At 35.1% G+C, this 17,389-nt stretch overlaps 1 protein-coding gene across 1 annotated transcript in view; it reads right to left on the bottom strand.

Moving 5' to 3' along the window:
* The window catches only part of LOC127557738 (ceruloplasmin-like), a 42,711-nt gene that overhangs the window by 7,768 nt on the left and 17,554 nt on the right, over positions 1-17,389 (bottom strand). Inside the window, exons 7-14 of the mRNA XM_051991041.1 lie at positions 12,249-12,388; positions 11,733-11,867; positions 11,134-11,345; positions 8,902-9,052; positions 7,805-8,017; positions 6,609-6,816; positions 5,298-5,446; positions 769-897 (exon numbers count right to left, since the gene is read on the bottom strand). Of these exons, the coding sequence (XP_051847001.1) occupies positions 769-897; positions 5,298-5,446; positions 6,609-6,816; positions 7,805-8,017; positions 8,902-9,052; positions 11,134-11,345; positions 11,733-11,867; positions 12,249-12,388 (1,337 nt within the window). The remainder of the gene's footprint in view (positions 1-768; positions 898-5,297; positions 5,447-6,608; positions 6,817-7,804; positions 8,018-8,901; positions 9,053-11,133; positions 11,346-11,732; positions 11,868-12,248; positions 12,389-17,389) is intronic.

Raw genomic sequence — 17,389 nt, 5'->3', positions numbered from 1 at the left:
TGCAAAGCATTTGGAAAAAAATCATCATCCAAATGTAATTTCTAATCTTTATTCCCTCCCTCCACATTCTATGAATGAAGTATCTTACTCAAGAATGTTTTATATTAACAGACATATAGATTTGTGGATTGCTTTTCTTTTTCTTTTTGACTGCCCAACTTAGGGTTGGGGACTCTTGAATTCTAGTCTTTCCTCAGGTACTTTGTGTGATCCTGGGCAAGTCACTTAATCCTGTCTGCCTCAGTTTTCTCTTCTATTAAATAGGATTCAAATAGCATTGCATTCCCAGGATTCTTAAGAAGATGAAGTGAGACAATATTTACAAAGTACTTTGCACATCTTAAGATGTTTCATATATGCTGGCAATTATTATTAATGTTTATCTGGCCTTCACCTTATAAGATTTTGTTGGGTATAATACTCATCATAAATCATGTTGTGTCTTACCTCAACTAAGATTCTATTTCACTTCACAGTATGAAGCTGACTCTTGGTTCCCCAAGAATTCAGAGGAAAATACAAACTCTTTAAGATCCTCACAAAGTGGAAAGATTCAAGAATGGACCCGTTCTTGGGTCACACTAGTTATAGGAGAGATCGTTTCATTAACAGAGGAATCAAAGACCCATAAGCATTCTCAGGGACCACTTAAGAAATCAGAGTAGCTTTATGATTTCTTTTTGCTAGAAAAGAGTCCTTATGCAGATGAAATCTTAAGGATTTAAGAAAGACTTCTTGTCCAGATGATTTCTCTCCCCAAGCAATTACCTGGTTTTGTTGGAGGAACAGTAGAATAATCTCTTTTCACTCCATGAGCATCAATAGAATAAGGCCTGCTGGCCAGGTTTTTAAAGACAATTGTAATTTTATCTCCAACATTTGCCTTAATTATTGGACCTAGTGGGAATAAACAAGAGAGAGACATTGGTGTTATTTCACTTAAGATATTGGATTACTTGCTCTTTAAGGGAGGGAATAGGGGAGGAGGGAGAAAAATTTGGAACACAAGGTTTTTTAAGGGTGAATGTTGAAAATTATTTTTGCATGTATTTTGAAAATAAAAAGCTATTGTTTAAAAAAAAGGTCATAGACTCATTTCAAAATAAAAATAAAATAAAATATAAAGGTTCAGTACCAACCCCTCCAAACTTAAGCATAGTGATTTTCATCAATTATCTTTTTTATTGAATTTTAGCACCTTCAGGTACCATAAGCATTTTCCTTCCTTTTACAAAATGAGTTCCCCCCAAAAAAGGCTAGTGTAAGACTATAAGCAAACGTCTTATCACTACTTTTCTTGATATGCATTTCATTAAATTTTTGTACCAGTACAAAACCATGGAGTTTCTTGAAAACAGCATAGTCTTATCAAAAGTACCTACTCCATGAATTTGGGATGGGGTAGGGCAGGGAGAGGTATTGTCCTTGGCTTTAGATGCCTCACATATATATATATATATATATATATATATATATATATATATATATATATATATATATATATATATATATATATATATATATATATATATATATATATATATATATATATATATATATATATATATATATATTGCTGAGACAAATGGGATTAAGTGATTTACCCAGAGTCACATAGGTAGGAAGTGTTAAGTGTCTGAGATCAGATTTGAACTCAGGTCCTTCTGACTTCAGAGCTGATGCTCTATCCACTGTGTCACCTAGCTGCCCTCTCACATAATATATTTTTTAAAAGTTTTCTGCAAAGTAGGGAGATTTGGGGTGAGAGGATTGGGGAGTCTGGGTGGGAACTGTAAGCCTACCAAAATGAATGCAGCGAATAAGGAGCTCATTGTTGGTTTATAAATCATGGCTTTCAGCTGCTTTCAAGACTCTGGTGACCTAGATTCCACAACACCATCTTTAGAACAATTGCCTCTGTAAGAACCATTTGATACATCAGATTACAGCCTTCCTGGGAGTTTTAAAACTGAACCAGCTCTTTTCTCTTTTCTTTCCTAATGAACCAAACAAAAATCTCATGGCAAGGGACCAAGGGATAGGAGGAAAGAGGAATATGTTTTTTGGCCTTTCCCTTCTATCAAAAATGTGATAAGCTACAACAAATGCTGATGAACAGAATTTCTGTCGCATAATTGAAGAAACAAGAGAGTTTAGCAGGACAAATAGACGGATCTGAAATCAGGGAGTCTAGTTCTAAGTCTTGGCCCTGATATGTAAGATAATTGCAAACTTTATTGCACTATAGAGAGCAATTATTATCAAATGATTATTTTCTCCCTCTTGATTGACAGGAGCTCAAGCTTGCCAGAAAATATGGTTCTGAGTAATACTGGGCTAGATTTGGTACATCTGGTTAGAAACCCTGAGATAAAATTGTTTCTTTGCAGACTGGACAGTAAATAAGACCTTTCCCTACAATAGCACAAAATTTAAGCTCTAAAACCAGGAGCTGTGTGAGGTCCCTAAGTAAGTCTTAGACTTCTTGACACAAGACATAAAATGCTGGTCTTGCCTCAAGCACAGGTTACTTAATCTTTGTCCACCTTAGTTTCCTTACCTGTACACTGGGGATGATGTTTTTGCAGGGATCAAATGAGATAACATATAAAAGTATTTTGCAACATCAAAATGCTATAAAAATGCTATTATTTTTTTCTGATTTTTCCCAACTGTTGGTTCCTTTTTTTTCCCCTAAAGCATCATACAATTTAACTATGGGCATATATTAGCATTTATTTACTTAGTATTTATTATGCATATATTTGTCACGCTCATTAGAATGCAAACTCTGTGAATGAGGATTATTTCACTCTTTGTATCTAGGTCCCCAGTTTCCTTAACAAATACTTGCTGACTGACTCATTAATTGATTAGTACTTTAAAATTTAAAATTTAAAATTCAACACAATAAAATTTCCTTGACATTTTCTCTATTCGTTTCTATCTATTCTGCTACCCATCCTAGGTACCCCCTTATCTTTGAGGCATAAAGTAATGTAACAATCTCAAAGAACTGTAAAATCTGGAAATATAGGATGCTGAGGAGAGTGTGAAGAATCTCATGGATAGCCCTTAAACATTAGTTAATTCTCTGAGCTCCCTTCTTTATATGAGGTTTGAGGATCTCCCCCCTCTCCGGAAAACTTCTCTGCTGATAGCGAGAATGACAAGGAGAACTGAAAGGGTAGATGAGGAAGCCAAAGGAGTAACATCCTCTTTAAAAAAAGAGAGGAAAAAAATGTATGTCAGTGTATATCATCTAATCTCAACTGAGTATTCCTACTCTTAAAATGGGATCCACATACTTAGAAAACTTGTAAAGATTTAAATGTGATTTATATGTACAAATGAAGCTGCTTCTAAGTTTCATGCCTGGGGAATCCAGGATGCAGTAGGGAGAAGGACATTCTTGGATAAAAAAAATTGTGCTACTGCCCTCTAGGCTTGATTTAAAAAATATATTTATATATACTTAAGAAGCATTTCTAAGGCTTCTTCCAGTCTTAAAAATCAGAAGAAATATTGAGCAGAAGTTGCAACGAGGTAAATTCAGATTGTTAGGAAAAAAAAGTATTAGGAAAAAACATTTAGAAAAAAAGCACAACACTAACAAAAACACACATGTGTGTTATATATAAAAGAACAAATTTCATAACAACTAGAGGTGTCCTTAAGTGGAATGAGCTACCTAGGAAGCAGTGGGTTCCCTCACATTGGTTTTCAAACCCAGATAAAATGTCCCCTTTTCTAGAATATTACACAGGAGATACCCACTGTGTATAAGTTGGACCAATCTGAATCTCCTTCTGACTTTCAAATTCAGCTTCCTGTGCCATCATGATTCCTCCATTATATTGTGAGGTCCTGGAGACTAGAGACTAGTTGTTGCTGTTGTTGACCTTTCTTTGTATATCCAGCACTTAGCACAGTGCCTGGAACAAAATGGGTACTTAAAAATATATGTTGACTTAATTTCTAAATTTTTTCTCTTTCTATGAACTGAAAGTTTTGAATTAAATGTTCTATCCATCTCCATCTACTTTAAATGCCTGTAATTCTATTATTACCATCTTACTTATGTGTTATCTACTTTAGGTGGATAGAAGTGTTTGCAAACATAAAGTTTCAGCCTCACATATATCTATATTCGTATATGAAACTAGAAATACTTATAGTAATCCAACCTGCCCTAAAAATAGTATATGATAAATTTAGCATATTATTTTCTTTATTTTTTTTAAATAACTTTTTATTGATAGAACCCATGCCAGGGTAATTTTTTACAGCATTATCCCTTGCATTCACTTCTGTTCCGATTTTTCCCCTTCCTCCCTCCACCCCTTCCCCCAGATGGCAAGCAGTCCTTTACATGTTGAATGGGTTGCAGTATATCTTAGATACAATATATGTTTGCAGAACCGAACAGTTCTCTTGTTGCACAGGGAGAATTGGATTCAGAAGGTATAAATAACCCAGGAAGAAAAACAAAAATGCAAGCAGTTTATATTCATTTCCCAGTGTTCTTTCTCTGGGTGTAGCTGCTTCTGTCCATCTTTGATCAATTAAGGCTCTCTTTATCGAAGAGATCCACTTCCATCAGAATACATCCTCAAACAGTATCATTGTTGAGGTATATAATAGCATATTATTTTCAAAGCCATGCTGCTTTGTTATTTTTTTGAGGCAAATTGAGTTAAATGATCTGCCTAGGATCACACAGATAGTAAGTGTCTGAGGCTAAATTTAAATTCAGGTCCTTCTGACTTTAGTACTGCACCACCTACCTGCCCCAGGTGAGTTATATTTTAATGAACAATAGGGTGATACTGCTTATAGACAAATCTTTCCTCCCTCTCTAAGTTACAATTTCTTGATCTATAAAGTTAAGGAATTGGACTAGTGGTTCTGAAGACCCTTTCAAATTCTAGATTCTGTAGTTCCTAGGATTTTAATATTTTGAGATCAAATCTTTGCAGCTTGATGTAAAGAGGGCAAGGAAGGGTTTAAAATCACATAGAAAACAAAACTACATAGTTCCAGGCAGTAGTTTAGAAGCTTGAGCTAGTTAACCACATTGGGACTGAATTATAAAGCTATCTTAGGGGTCCGTTCCATGGCTTGCTGTTTTGTGGCAACATCTATTGCAAGACTCCAATTTGCTGGATGATGCTCATTTTTATCTAGATCCCTAAATGGATTCAGGGCTCTTCTATAATGGAACCATTTCTGGGGTCAAAGAAAAAAAATCTAACTAGGTCATGTAGAGCAATCAACTAAACCACACAATTCAGTACCTAGCAAATCCAGATGTTTGTTTTCTTTTGTTCTTGGCTTTGGAGTCTTAAAGGAGCCGTCTCTGTACTCAGAGAAAACAACTTTCTTGTATTTTGAACCAAGAAACCAACCATAAGTTTTCTCCAAAAATAAACTTGAACCTGAAACACTGAAACAGATACATACAAACTTAAAACCTGGTTCATTTAAACATTTAAAATGAGCAAAGTGTTTAAATGAAAACATTCATGAAAATAACATTATTCATTCATTTATATAGAGAATAAAGACACTATGCTAAAAAAAAAAAAAAAAAAGTGGTTATTTCTACCCATCTAGTCCTAAGCTTAATTTGGAAAAAGAATATTGTACTTTCATAGTTTTTATTCTGAAATGTATTTTCATGGATAATCAAACTGATGCAACAGCTTTCTCTGTACACGAGCTCCATCTTCCACTACCCTCCAGGTCTTTGCAAGACCTGGTTATTTTAGAATACTCAGCTTCATTCAAAGCACAGCCCTTGAGCCACTTCCTTCCTATAGGTGCTCTTTCTTGGATATTAGTATTTTTTTCTTCTTGAAATGATGTACTTTGCTTTGTACATACTTTGTAATTTCCTTATCTGCAAACAGGATGTTCTCTCTGTGGAATAAATGTAAGCTATTTGAAGGTAGGAACTAGCCTATGTTTGTCTTTGTATTCTTGGGACCACACTCAGCGCATCATAGGGATTTAGTAGGTAGTTATAGCACAGAACTGAAAAAAAGAGTTTCTAACAAGAAAGTGAGTGAAAGAAATCAAATGACATGAGGAAGAAGATTAGTAAGAATTCATTAAAATGAATGAAAATTCAGATAAAAATAAAAGTGAGGAAAAAGTGAAAGTCCTTATACTTAGAAGGATCATAGTTTATATATTCATTAAACAGTAATAAAAAGTAAGAGGAGAGAAAGTAAATAGAGAGATATATAGACAGAAACAGAGATAGAGAAAAAGAAAAAAGGGCAAAGAGATGGAAAGAGAGAGACAGAGAGAAAGAGAGAGAGAGAAAGAGAGAGAGAGAGAGAAATATCTCCATAATCAAAGCTTGTAGAGATTTTAAATCAAAGAAGGCAGTTCAGATGGATTCAAAATGAATGTAGCTTCCCATAGAATGTAAAGTTCTTGAGGAAAAGGACTGTTTTGATGTAATCTTTGTACCCCCCACTCCACCCCCCAGTCCCCGGGCACAGTGTTTCATAAGTACTTGTTGGATTGAATGGGGGCACATATATACATGCATTCGCTTACAGTTTGCTTACAGGACTCACCAACCTCCCGACTCTTACTTTTTTCCTTGTGAATGTTGCAATTCCTTTTCCCACTTTCTGCTGGGAGAATAATCCCATTCAATTTCCACTGCTGCAATGTAGTAAACCTTCCCCTCCTTATAGATGGTGTAGTCATTAAAAGGCTTGTTGCATGGTTTCACTCGGTATTTATGCTTCATACCACCTGTAAAGTGGTCCGTTGTGAGACAAGTAACTTCAAATTGCCCTAAGAAGGTGAAGAAGAAAGACATCATTTTTAAGGTTTTACGATTGATGAGTTTATTGGACTCCTCTTCCTATGTGAATCTATTCAAAAAGAATAAACAGAATGTAAAGGCTAGTAAGCAAAATGTGGAATTTTGAAGACAAATCTCTTTGGTTTTTGCCTTCATCTCTCTTGCACTTGGTCTTATGCCTTATTTATAAAAGGCACTCACTAGGTGCTCACAGAATTGAATATATAAAAACAAAAATATAATGAGGTAACAATTCCTATATTTAAAACAAATAAATAAATCAAATCCTTACTATTCCATACAACAGTAAGCCCCACTAAAAGACAAGAGATCTTTGTTCTTTTATTTTAGTTTCTTTTTTCTGCTTAGATGAAGGGGTTTTTAGGCATCATGAGTTAGTATACATTATGCATCGACACCACTTTTTAGTCTATTCTTTAAGTGTAGTCTTAATTCAAAGAAAAGTTTTAATTTTATAGAGAATGCTCTTTTGTATGCTGGAGTATATGGACATGGAGACCCCAAAGAAGCAGAGGGGAAGAGCTCCAGAAAATTGTGCATGTTTATGCAAAATATTACACAAATTCATCCAGATATTATCAAATGAACAGAATAATGTTTTAAACTACCACTTGTGTTCTTTTGATATTATTCACTACAAAACATTCCTTCTTGTTCACTGCCTATATGATTTTGAGCAAGTCACTGTTCCCTTTCAGGGTTTTGCATTCTTCATTGTTCTTTCTTTTCTTTTTGGGGAGGGAGAGAAGTCTCCTGAAAATAATTGTGTGTCTCTGATATCCATGTCTTCCCTCCATTGCTTCTTCTTTGTCCTACTGCAAAGACCATACCCTCCAAATTACAATTCACTTCTTTGTCTTCATAAACTTCTGGCTGTAAGAATTCCTGGTCCTGTACAAAAAGTAGCTCCTACTGAATACGTGAGAAGAATTTCAGAGGAAAAGATTAGATATTCACCTGGGGAATCTGCTGTCATATAGAGAGTCTGAGAGGTTTGTGGAAACACATTGATAGTGTCTCTCCTCCATCCCAAAGAGACAAATGTGTGTCCTGAAAAATATATCCCATGGATATCCTCTTCTGATCCTATACTGAGGACATGCCATGAGATCTTGTCACCTAAGCACATATCAAGTCCTGGTAGATTTCCAAACATGTATCCATTGATGGCTGGAAAAGTTGTGGAAAAGGAAAGTGTGTTAATTATTATTTTTTCACTAATACTTCAAAATAGTAAAAATGCTATTATTTCCTTTGGATAGGTCCTCTCTCCATCATCACATGTCATATCTACTCTACAACTCAGTAATAATTTTAGGATAGTCAGTATAGCTGAAAATTTTGTTCTATCATCTTGGGGTTCTTGTATGCATTATGGGTGAGCAAATTTGACTTTATAGATTTAGGATATAAAAAAGAATTTTACAGAATTCCCAATTTTCTTCAAGGCTCAGATTATGTCCTATCTGTCAAGGCAAGTCTTTTCCCAACCCCTTTAGTTATGGATGCTCTCTCCATCTTCCTGTAATTATCATGTACACACACACATAAATGTGTGTGTGTGTGTGTGTGTGTGTGTGTATATATATATATATATATATATATATATATATATATATATATACACACACACATATATTTCTTTTGAACGGTAACTGTTACATCTTTGGGTACTCCCAGGAGATGGGACAGCTCTATCTTGAAAGTCATTAAGTACCACCCCAAGTACTTACTGACTGTATTTTTCTAGGCAAGGACTCAGCTTTCCAAAGCTTCAGACAACTCTCTAACACTATATAGAGAAAATGCTGATTTTCCTTGGAGGAGAGAGTGTCTTTACTTTGAATTTTTCCATGCCATTGGAATTCCAGGTTTATCCCTAATTCTAACTTAACTTATTCCCTCATAGATACTCATAAATGGTCACTGAGTTTAATTGAGTGGTTAAAGTGTCTCTAACCCAATCTCTAAAGACCTTGAAATGTAGACTGCAAAGAGAATGATATTTATTCACTATTCAATCTATTATCCTATGAAATAAAAATTTCCCTTACAGTACATTTTGTTATATTTTTGGAAGCTTGGATCACTCTTATTCACTTGACTGGGACTTCCTGTGAATTTTCTAATGTTTTCATCCAAGTATAGGCTTTCGTTTTCATCATATACTGTAGGTTGAAGATAGAATTCCTTATCTATGCCTTTCTGTTGATAAAAGAAGAAAATCAAATGTGAGACAAGGAGAACATTTTCTCATGCATCCTCTGAATTTTCATGTGGCAAAACAAATGGCAGAGTGATTGAAAAAGGGATTCATTATAAATCTGACTGAATTTTCACTATTATAGGCCTTAAAATTTAAAAAAATGAACAGAGAAGGTCTTATGTTAAAATGTTAAAAAGGATTTATATAGAATTAGGGTCAGATGGGAATGTCCTTGAAGTGAAATGAAATGATTCTTGATTTCTAAAGGCAGAGATTCTACTGGCTCCCTGGAGGCATTTTTCTGTATTTAATCACCATGAATGACCCCCATGGAGGTTCTACTTCTATTTTAATTCATAGACTTTTTTTGGGAATATATTTCTTCTTGTTCTGACCACTGCTGGAAATGGAGCACAAATGGATCTCAAACGTAGGGAATTCCTTGAGTTTCACTAATCTGAAATGCAAGAGGTCTAGAAAATAACAAAAACCCCATCGATTTCTCAGAATGATGGCACTCCATCTACTCAATTGGCTTCCCACAATACCTCTCATAGCACCATACACAAAGTGGACCCAAAATATAAGTTTTTGGTAATAATAATTATGGTTCTTTTGTGAAAGATGCTTTTGATTAAGAAGTAATGTAACATAATGGATAGAGCTATGACTTTAGAGTCAGGAATACGGGAAATACCTGGAATCAAATCCTGCTTCTTATACTCACCAGCTGTGTGATCTTGCCCAAGTCACTTAGCTTTTTCTTGCCTCTTCCTTAACTTAAAATGGGAATGATAAGACCTACCTTTCAGGATTATTGTGAGGATTAAATGAGATAATATTTTCAAAGTGTTTAGCACAATGACTGGCACAAGGTAGGCATTAAATAAATGGTTGTTATTCTTTTTTAAAACTGTTCAGACTATTTGTGCTCACTTATCTCTTGCTCCAGTCCTGAATCTCTGGATAGATAGATGGCTAGTCAGAAAGCTAGACAGATAAATGAGTAAATAGACAATAAGATAGATAGACAGGTAGAAAGAAAGGAAGAAAGAAAAGCAAAAGAAAAGGAGGAAGGAAGGAACAAAGGAAGGAAGGAAAAGAAGGGAGAGGAGAGAGAAAGTAAGGAAGGAAAGAAGAAAGAAAAACAGGTGGAAAATAGGTAGATGGATCAATAGATAGGTAAAAAGAAACAAAAGAAGAAATGAATGAAGGAAGAGAAATTAAAAGAAAAATACATAAATGGATGGATGGATAGATGGATGGATGAACAGAGAGATACATAGATACATAGGTGGATGGATGGATAGATGAATAGATAAATGGGTGGGTAGATAGGCAGACAAGTAGAAGGTGAATAGATAAATAGATGGATGGATGGATAGATGGACAGACAAGTACACAGGTAGAGAGAGAGAGAGATACATACATACATACATAGATGGATAAATGAATAGATGGATGGATGGAAAGGTGAACAAACAGATAGAGACAGATTTATTTATTCAAGGTTACACTAATATTTTGTATGAAAACTCAATTCTTCCTGATTCTCAGACCATCTCTCCATACATTTTAGCACACTATTCTCCTTTCTTGAATACTGATCCTTTAAAATATTTTACATCTTGACTGTGGATCCTAACATAACATTCTCACTCTTATTGTTGTTTTTTGTTTGCATTTTGTTTTCTTATTCGTTTTTTTTTTTCCTTTTTGATCTGGTCTTTCTTGTGCAACAAGATAATTGTACAAATATGTTTTCATATACTGGATTTAACATATATTTTAACATGTATAACATATATTGGATTACTTGCCATCTAGGGAAGGGGGGGGAGGGGAAGGAGGGGAAAATTTGGAGCACAAGGCTATGCAAAGATCAATGTTGAAAATTATCCATGCATATGTTTTGAAAATAAAAAGCTTTAATAAAAAATAAAATATTTTACATCTCAATACTTTAAACAAAATAATTTCATCTTGAAATATCGAATGTGCCATGTGAAATGAGAATTTGAGCCTACATCAGATGGTGAGGGTGAGTGTGCAAGTCTTTCTGTTCTGACCTAGATCTTACCTGTCTGCCATTTGCACTAAGACTTCCTTTCCTACATACAACAAGAGGCCCTGACATCCCACTGGTGACTTCTTTGACCAGGTCCAGGGCAGAGTAGTAGATGCATGTCAAGCAAGTTGGATCAGCAGAGGTGGGACCCACGGTTTCAGGAACAGTCCATTCATAGGTAAAATTTTCCCCAGGTTTTATACTTGAAGAAGGTGGAGGTGTACCTGAAAAGAAATAGATGACTTAAGAGGGGGCCAGGAGCTATATCTCTAGGAGCCAGGATTCTTGAAGAATAGAATCTAACATTTTAAGTTTATTTTCTTTCTCTAATTATAAAGTGATCAGAACTGAAAGAGACTTCAGAGGCCATTCAGTTTAAATCAATCATTTTACAAACTAGGAAAACAAGGTCCAGAAAGGGTGACATGCCAAAAATTACAGAGAGATTAAGGGACAGAGCCAGGAGTCAAATTGAGGTCTTTTCTCTCTCTCTCTCCTGATCCAGGACTTTTCCCACTTTACTACTCTGACTGAGTTATTGGGGTGCTCAACTCAATTCAACAGATCTTTGTCAACTAGCTGCTCCCATTGCTGTGGCTGCTCACCTCCACTGAGAGTCATGTAGTGTGATCCTTCGTTGCTCTTGGTGAGCCGGACGCAGTGTGGCTGAATACTGAGAGGATGACGGGCTCTGTTGAGGAAAGCAACCCGAATGGTATCCCCCACTTCTGCCTTAATGACAGGGCCTAGAAACAAGCAGAAAATAAGTTCTTAATCTATAATTCTTTTAAAATGTGCATGGAAAGATTGTGGTGCCTGATGATAACTGATTCTGTGTGCAATCACTAATTTTTTTTTTCCAATTTTAAGAAGCGATACAGCCTTGCAGATAGAGAGCTGGTCAAGAATATGTCAGCTCAAGACTTGCATCCGATAACATTCCGGCTATATGATCCTGTAGACCTTTGACCTCTTGGTATCCTAGGTAACTTTGTAAAATTGGAAGCTGCTAAACAGTAATCAATATGTTTTGACAGAGAGAGTTTTTTCAATAGAATTTCCTGATATCAATGATATTACAGGTTTGTTCCACTCTCTCCCAAACCATCAAAGATCCCTAATTTTACCCAAAAGTCCAAGATGTCTTTCTTCGGGGCCTCTCGTTTTCTTTTTCAGGAAGGAATCATCTGTGTAAGCTTGATAATGCAACTTTACATAGGTTCCTCCAATTCTGGTGGGTCCTCGAACAAAAAAGGGAGCTGACTCACTGTGCAGAAATAGTAGAAAATGACAATTTCAAACTGCAGAATCAGAAGAAGATTCAAAAAATGATGCAAATCTTGATTAATTCCTTTTATCTCTCTATTTATTCATTTATTTATATAATTATTTGTTCATTCATTCAATTAATTTATTTATTTGCAAATTTAGCCCTTGCTTGCAAACTGTATCAGATTGTAAAAAGATGTCAAACCTGTTTTTCCTCAATAGTTAACCAAATTTTAATTTTAATTCACTGCATGCAGAGATGTTAGTGTATATGTTTTTAAAAGGTTTTTCAGTCTCCTCATCCAAGGGAGTTGTATTAAATTGTCTCTAAGGTACCTAAATGCTGTACCATTATTTGATTTTATACTACAGTGGACTTCCATGATTTGAAAATGAGTGAATTTATGATGAATAAATGAAAATCCACGTGTCAGATATTGTGCTAAGGACTGGGAATATAAATAGAAAAAGTGGATACATCCCTCTCCTACCCCTACCTCAGAGAATTCATATTCTAATTAAGAGAAATAAAAAAGTTCACTACATGATAGATAGAAAAGCTTGGATGTCTTAAGGGTGCCATAACAGGGTGGCTGGTTATATTAATAAATAACATGATGGAGTCTGGGATTTGGAGGTCATAGAGACATGATGGATGGTTTGGTACTCCTCTGTCTCATCAGAACAAATCCCATCTCACCCCAGCTCTGTGGGTAATTGAGTTACCCAACTAGGTTCCAGGATGTCCAGGGCTTGGGATATGGTAAGGGGATGTCAGGAGAATACTGCCACTTCTGGAAGGTCATCCAAAAATCATCAAAACCCACAGCTGTATGAGGAATGGGTTTTAACAACTAGAATGCCTCTGGGTTGACATCATGATAGGGTCTTAGGATCCTGGGAAGGGCAACACAAGAAATATAGAATAAAATAATACCTATCCTGTGAAATTTTAAATTCAGAAGTAAGAATATCTTAACTAATAAGAATTATAAGAAAAATCCACCAACAAGGTATATAATTCCAGTAATGTGTATTTTATAATAATAATACAAGAGGGAAAAGGGAAAGCTAGTTGGACCTCTCATTTGTACTTATCATACTTGCTCATATTTTACAATTATATGTGACTATATTTTCCCCTCTACTAAACTGAAACCTCTTGCTGAGTCTCACATTGTGAGCTCACATCTAAAAGCAGGATCTGTGCCAAATTTGAGGCTAATTTATCTTTTTAATCTCCCAATCCTCTTGCATAATATGGCTTTATATGAAGTAGGTGCTAAATAATGTTAACTGAATTCAACCAATTGTTTATATTTTAATATGCCTAGCTCTTGAGTTTTGAGCCTAAGAACAAGAAATAATTGATAGATTTAATTGGTATATTGAAATTTCATGGACATGATTGAAATAATTTCTAGATTTAATACTCATTACTAAACACTCATGTATTTTTAGTATAAAGGAGAATTCGATTCCATCCTTCCAGTTCAGTTGACAAAGTCACAGGATATAGCCATATATGATGAGATAATGAATCATTAATTTTTATGAGTTACAAACACCTTTCTGATTGTGCCAGGGAAAATAACAGTGATTAATGAGCATAAAATTGGTCGTGCCCATCTGGGCTTTATGTAGTTAAGTAGTGAAGAATCCGAGGGAGTTCTAAGTCAGGAATTAGCATGATGTGACTTCTACAAGGAGGTTCTGAGAAGAGGCAATTTCTCCCTCCCTCCCTCCTCTTCTCTCTGTCTCTCTGTCTCTGTCTTTTTCTATGCCTCTACCACCCCTACCATTGGTGTGAAATATAGTAACAACTTACCTAAAAAAAACACAACAACAACAATATTTTCGCTATGCTGCCTTTGTAAATGCTTTTGATAAGAACTCATTTTAACTATTGGCTGATTGTTAGTAGGAAACACTGATGGGGGCTCATCCTTTAGAGCCTATAACTGTAGGACCTCCCTCCCTGAGAGTGTAAGTGCAAGCTGGGAAGGTAGGTCAGAGGACATGATACATGAGAATGTTGACTTTTCCTAAGAATGCTGCTGAGGAGGTGGACAGAATGTGAGTTGCTCTCATCTTGAAATTAATGAGTCCTTATAAAGCCAACTTGAACTCTCAGAAATTTAAATATCATTTTACTTTAGGTTGGGAGCAGAAACTAATTTATCTTTAGGCACTCACTACCTGTGTGACCAAGAACAAGCCATTCCACTTTCTTCAGACTCAGTTTCTTTATCTATAAAATGGCAATAAGAAAAGCACTTGCTTCCCAAGATTCTTATGAAGATTAAATTAAATATTTGTAAAATGTTTTACAGATCACAAATTTTTTTTATAAATTTTAGATGATGACAGTGATGATATAAAATCTCAAAATATAAAAGAAGTTCAAAGGCCATTTAGGCTAACCCTTACTTGTTTAGGAATGATTTCTACAAAATTCCCACAATTGGTCATGCAGAAATCTTGCTTCAAGATCTTTAGGAAGAAAATACACCTCTTGTTTTAAACTGTTGGATGCTTTTCCTTAGATTGAACTAAAATCTTCCTCTCTACCATTTCTATGTAAGACTCATTGCGGACCTTGAGTGTATTCTGGGAAGATGGTGGGATTGTCAGAAAATTCCAAGCTCTCCAGATGTTCCCCACAAACAATAAAACTTGCCTCAGGGTGACCATAGAGCAGTTAAAAACAAATAGGAGTTGGAGAAGAATAATCTTCCAGGGACAAATAGAAGATCCAAAGAAAGATAACAGGCTGGAAGTTTGGTCACACAAAAGGTAAACACCTCCAGGCTAGTTCTGCTGAAATAACACATTGCGTGCTAAGGGTTAGATGGGTTGAGACAGCAGGGATTAAGTTAGCCACAGGAGTTTCCTCTTCCCAAAGTATGGAGAGGTCAGTGTCTGAGCTGGGGAAGATTGAAGCACTGTGCTGAAAAAAGACCACCAGAGTAAACTGAAACTTCGCTCTGGGTAAGAAGAAATCAGCACATGCCCCGTGAATGCAGAAGCAGTAGGGCAGGGAAGCTGCTGGCTATGAACTTCTACAGGAAGGTGGAGTTCTTGGTTTGGGGTTCCAGATTAGAACAGAGAAATGAAGAAGGACTAGAGGCAGCACCATCCCTTCTCCACTCCCCCCATCCTAGCACAAGGGGTGATCACACTAACAAATCCTTATTTTAAAAAAAAAGCCAGAAAAGAAGAAAGAATCCAACCATAGAAAATTACTCGGGCAATAAAGAAGACCAAAAAGAGATCATTTTCAGAAAAGAATATTGGAGAAAACAAATCCTCTTCTACTCCAAAGAATAGTGTTAAATATTTACTTGCCCAAAAAAGAATTGATAGAACTCAAAAAAGACTTGTAAAAGTCAAATGAGAGGAAAAGCTGAAATAAACAAAAAGAACAATATGAGAAAAACAAAAAGATTATGAAAAAAAACTCAACCAATTAGAAAAAGAGATCCACAGTCTGTAGGAAGAAAATGACTCTGAAAATGAGAACTGGACAAGAGGAAGTCAGTGAAGTTATAAGAGACCAAGAAATAATAAAACAAAATATTAAGGATGAAAAAAATAGAAGAGTGAGACATCTCATAAAAACAAAAGATCTGGAGAACAGATCAAGAAGAGAAAATATAAGAACAAATGAACATAATTGAAAACTATAATCAAAAAAAAAAAAGACTCTAGATACAATAATACAAAAGTTGTCCTGTGGTTATAGAATAAGAGGGGAAAGTAAAAACAGAAAAAACCTGCCAATCACCACCTGAAAGAGATCCTACAAGAGAACCTACAGGAATATCAGTGCTAAATTTCTAAATCTCCAAATCAAAGACAAAAATTTACAAGCTTTTAAAATCTTTTTTTAAATGTCTTGTCTTCTTCTACTAAAAAACAAACAAAAACAAAACAATTCAAATTTGCTGGAGTCACTAACACACAAGATCTATCAATACTTACAATAAATGACTATAGGTGTTGGACTGTTGGATTGAGGTTGAAAATATTGTGTTGATATCATCAAAATTAAACATAATATTGAACCCCCAAAATGGGTATTCAATGAATTGCCAGATTTTCAAGATTTTTTGGCAAACACAGATCTGAACTCAAAAGAAAGTTTGACATATAAGAGCCAACATCAAAGACTAATTTCAAATGACTACATACGTTCAAGCTGTTTATATTTTATACTTGGAAACATAAACCATATGTCTAAGAATGTCATTAATTTTGGGGTAGTTCAAAAGAAAGTATGGGATAAAGCTAAGTATGATGTGATTCTAAAAAATAAAACTGTATAAGAAAAAGAAAAAATGGCAATTATGTTATAGGAGAAGTGTGAGAGCAAGGATTGACACAAGAATTAGATGGAAAAGGAGAGATGGTGTTTCTGAAATCCTATTCACATGTGAGTAGGAGTGGAATAAAGAGGGAACAATACTTATTTATCCAGAAGGTTATAATGCCCTCCAAAATTTATAAAGAAAAAAGAGATGGAAGAAATAGAATAAGATGGGGTATAGAAGGGTATGTAGATCAATAGGAGTAAAATAAAATGTATAGATTAATGGGAATGGGGATAAAGAGGGAAAAAAAGGATTCAGGGAAGAGAATAAGGGAAGGATTCTTGAGGGATAGAAATAAAGTAAAAGAATTAGCAAGGATGGGAAATAAGAGCAATACATAAACATAATAACAATGATCAGGAGTGGAATTTATTTTTTAAACAGTAGGGGTAGTAATCATTGGTCTCAAAGTCAAAGTTAAATTCAATCAAGAGAGAAATCTACATTACAGATCAGCTTTCTCAGATGTATGTGTATGGGTATATATTTGTGTGTATATAAGTAAGTCTATATATGTATATGTGTGCATATATACATATATATGTATGTATACATAAGTATCTCTGTGCTTAACTGTAGCTTGCTTGGGGAAGCTGGAGGGGAGGAAAGGGAAAGAAAGAATAAAG

This window comes from Antechinus flavipes, chromosome 3 (assembly GCF_016432865.1).
Source record: "Antechinus flavipes isolate AdamAnt ecotype Samford, QLD, Australia chromosome 3, AdamAnt_v2, whole genome shotgun sequence".
Taxonomy (NCBI): domain Eukaryota; kingdom Metazoa; phylum Chordata; class Mammalia; order Dasyuromorphia; family Dasyuridae; genus Antechinus; species Antechinus flavipes.
The sequence above is the reverse complement of the archived record's forward strand: the minus strand, read 5'-3'. Positions and strand labels throughout refer to the sequence as shown.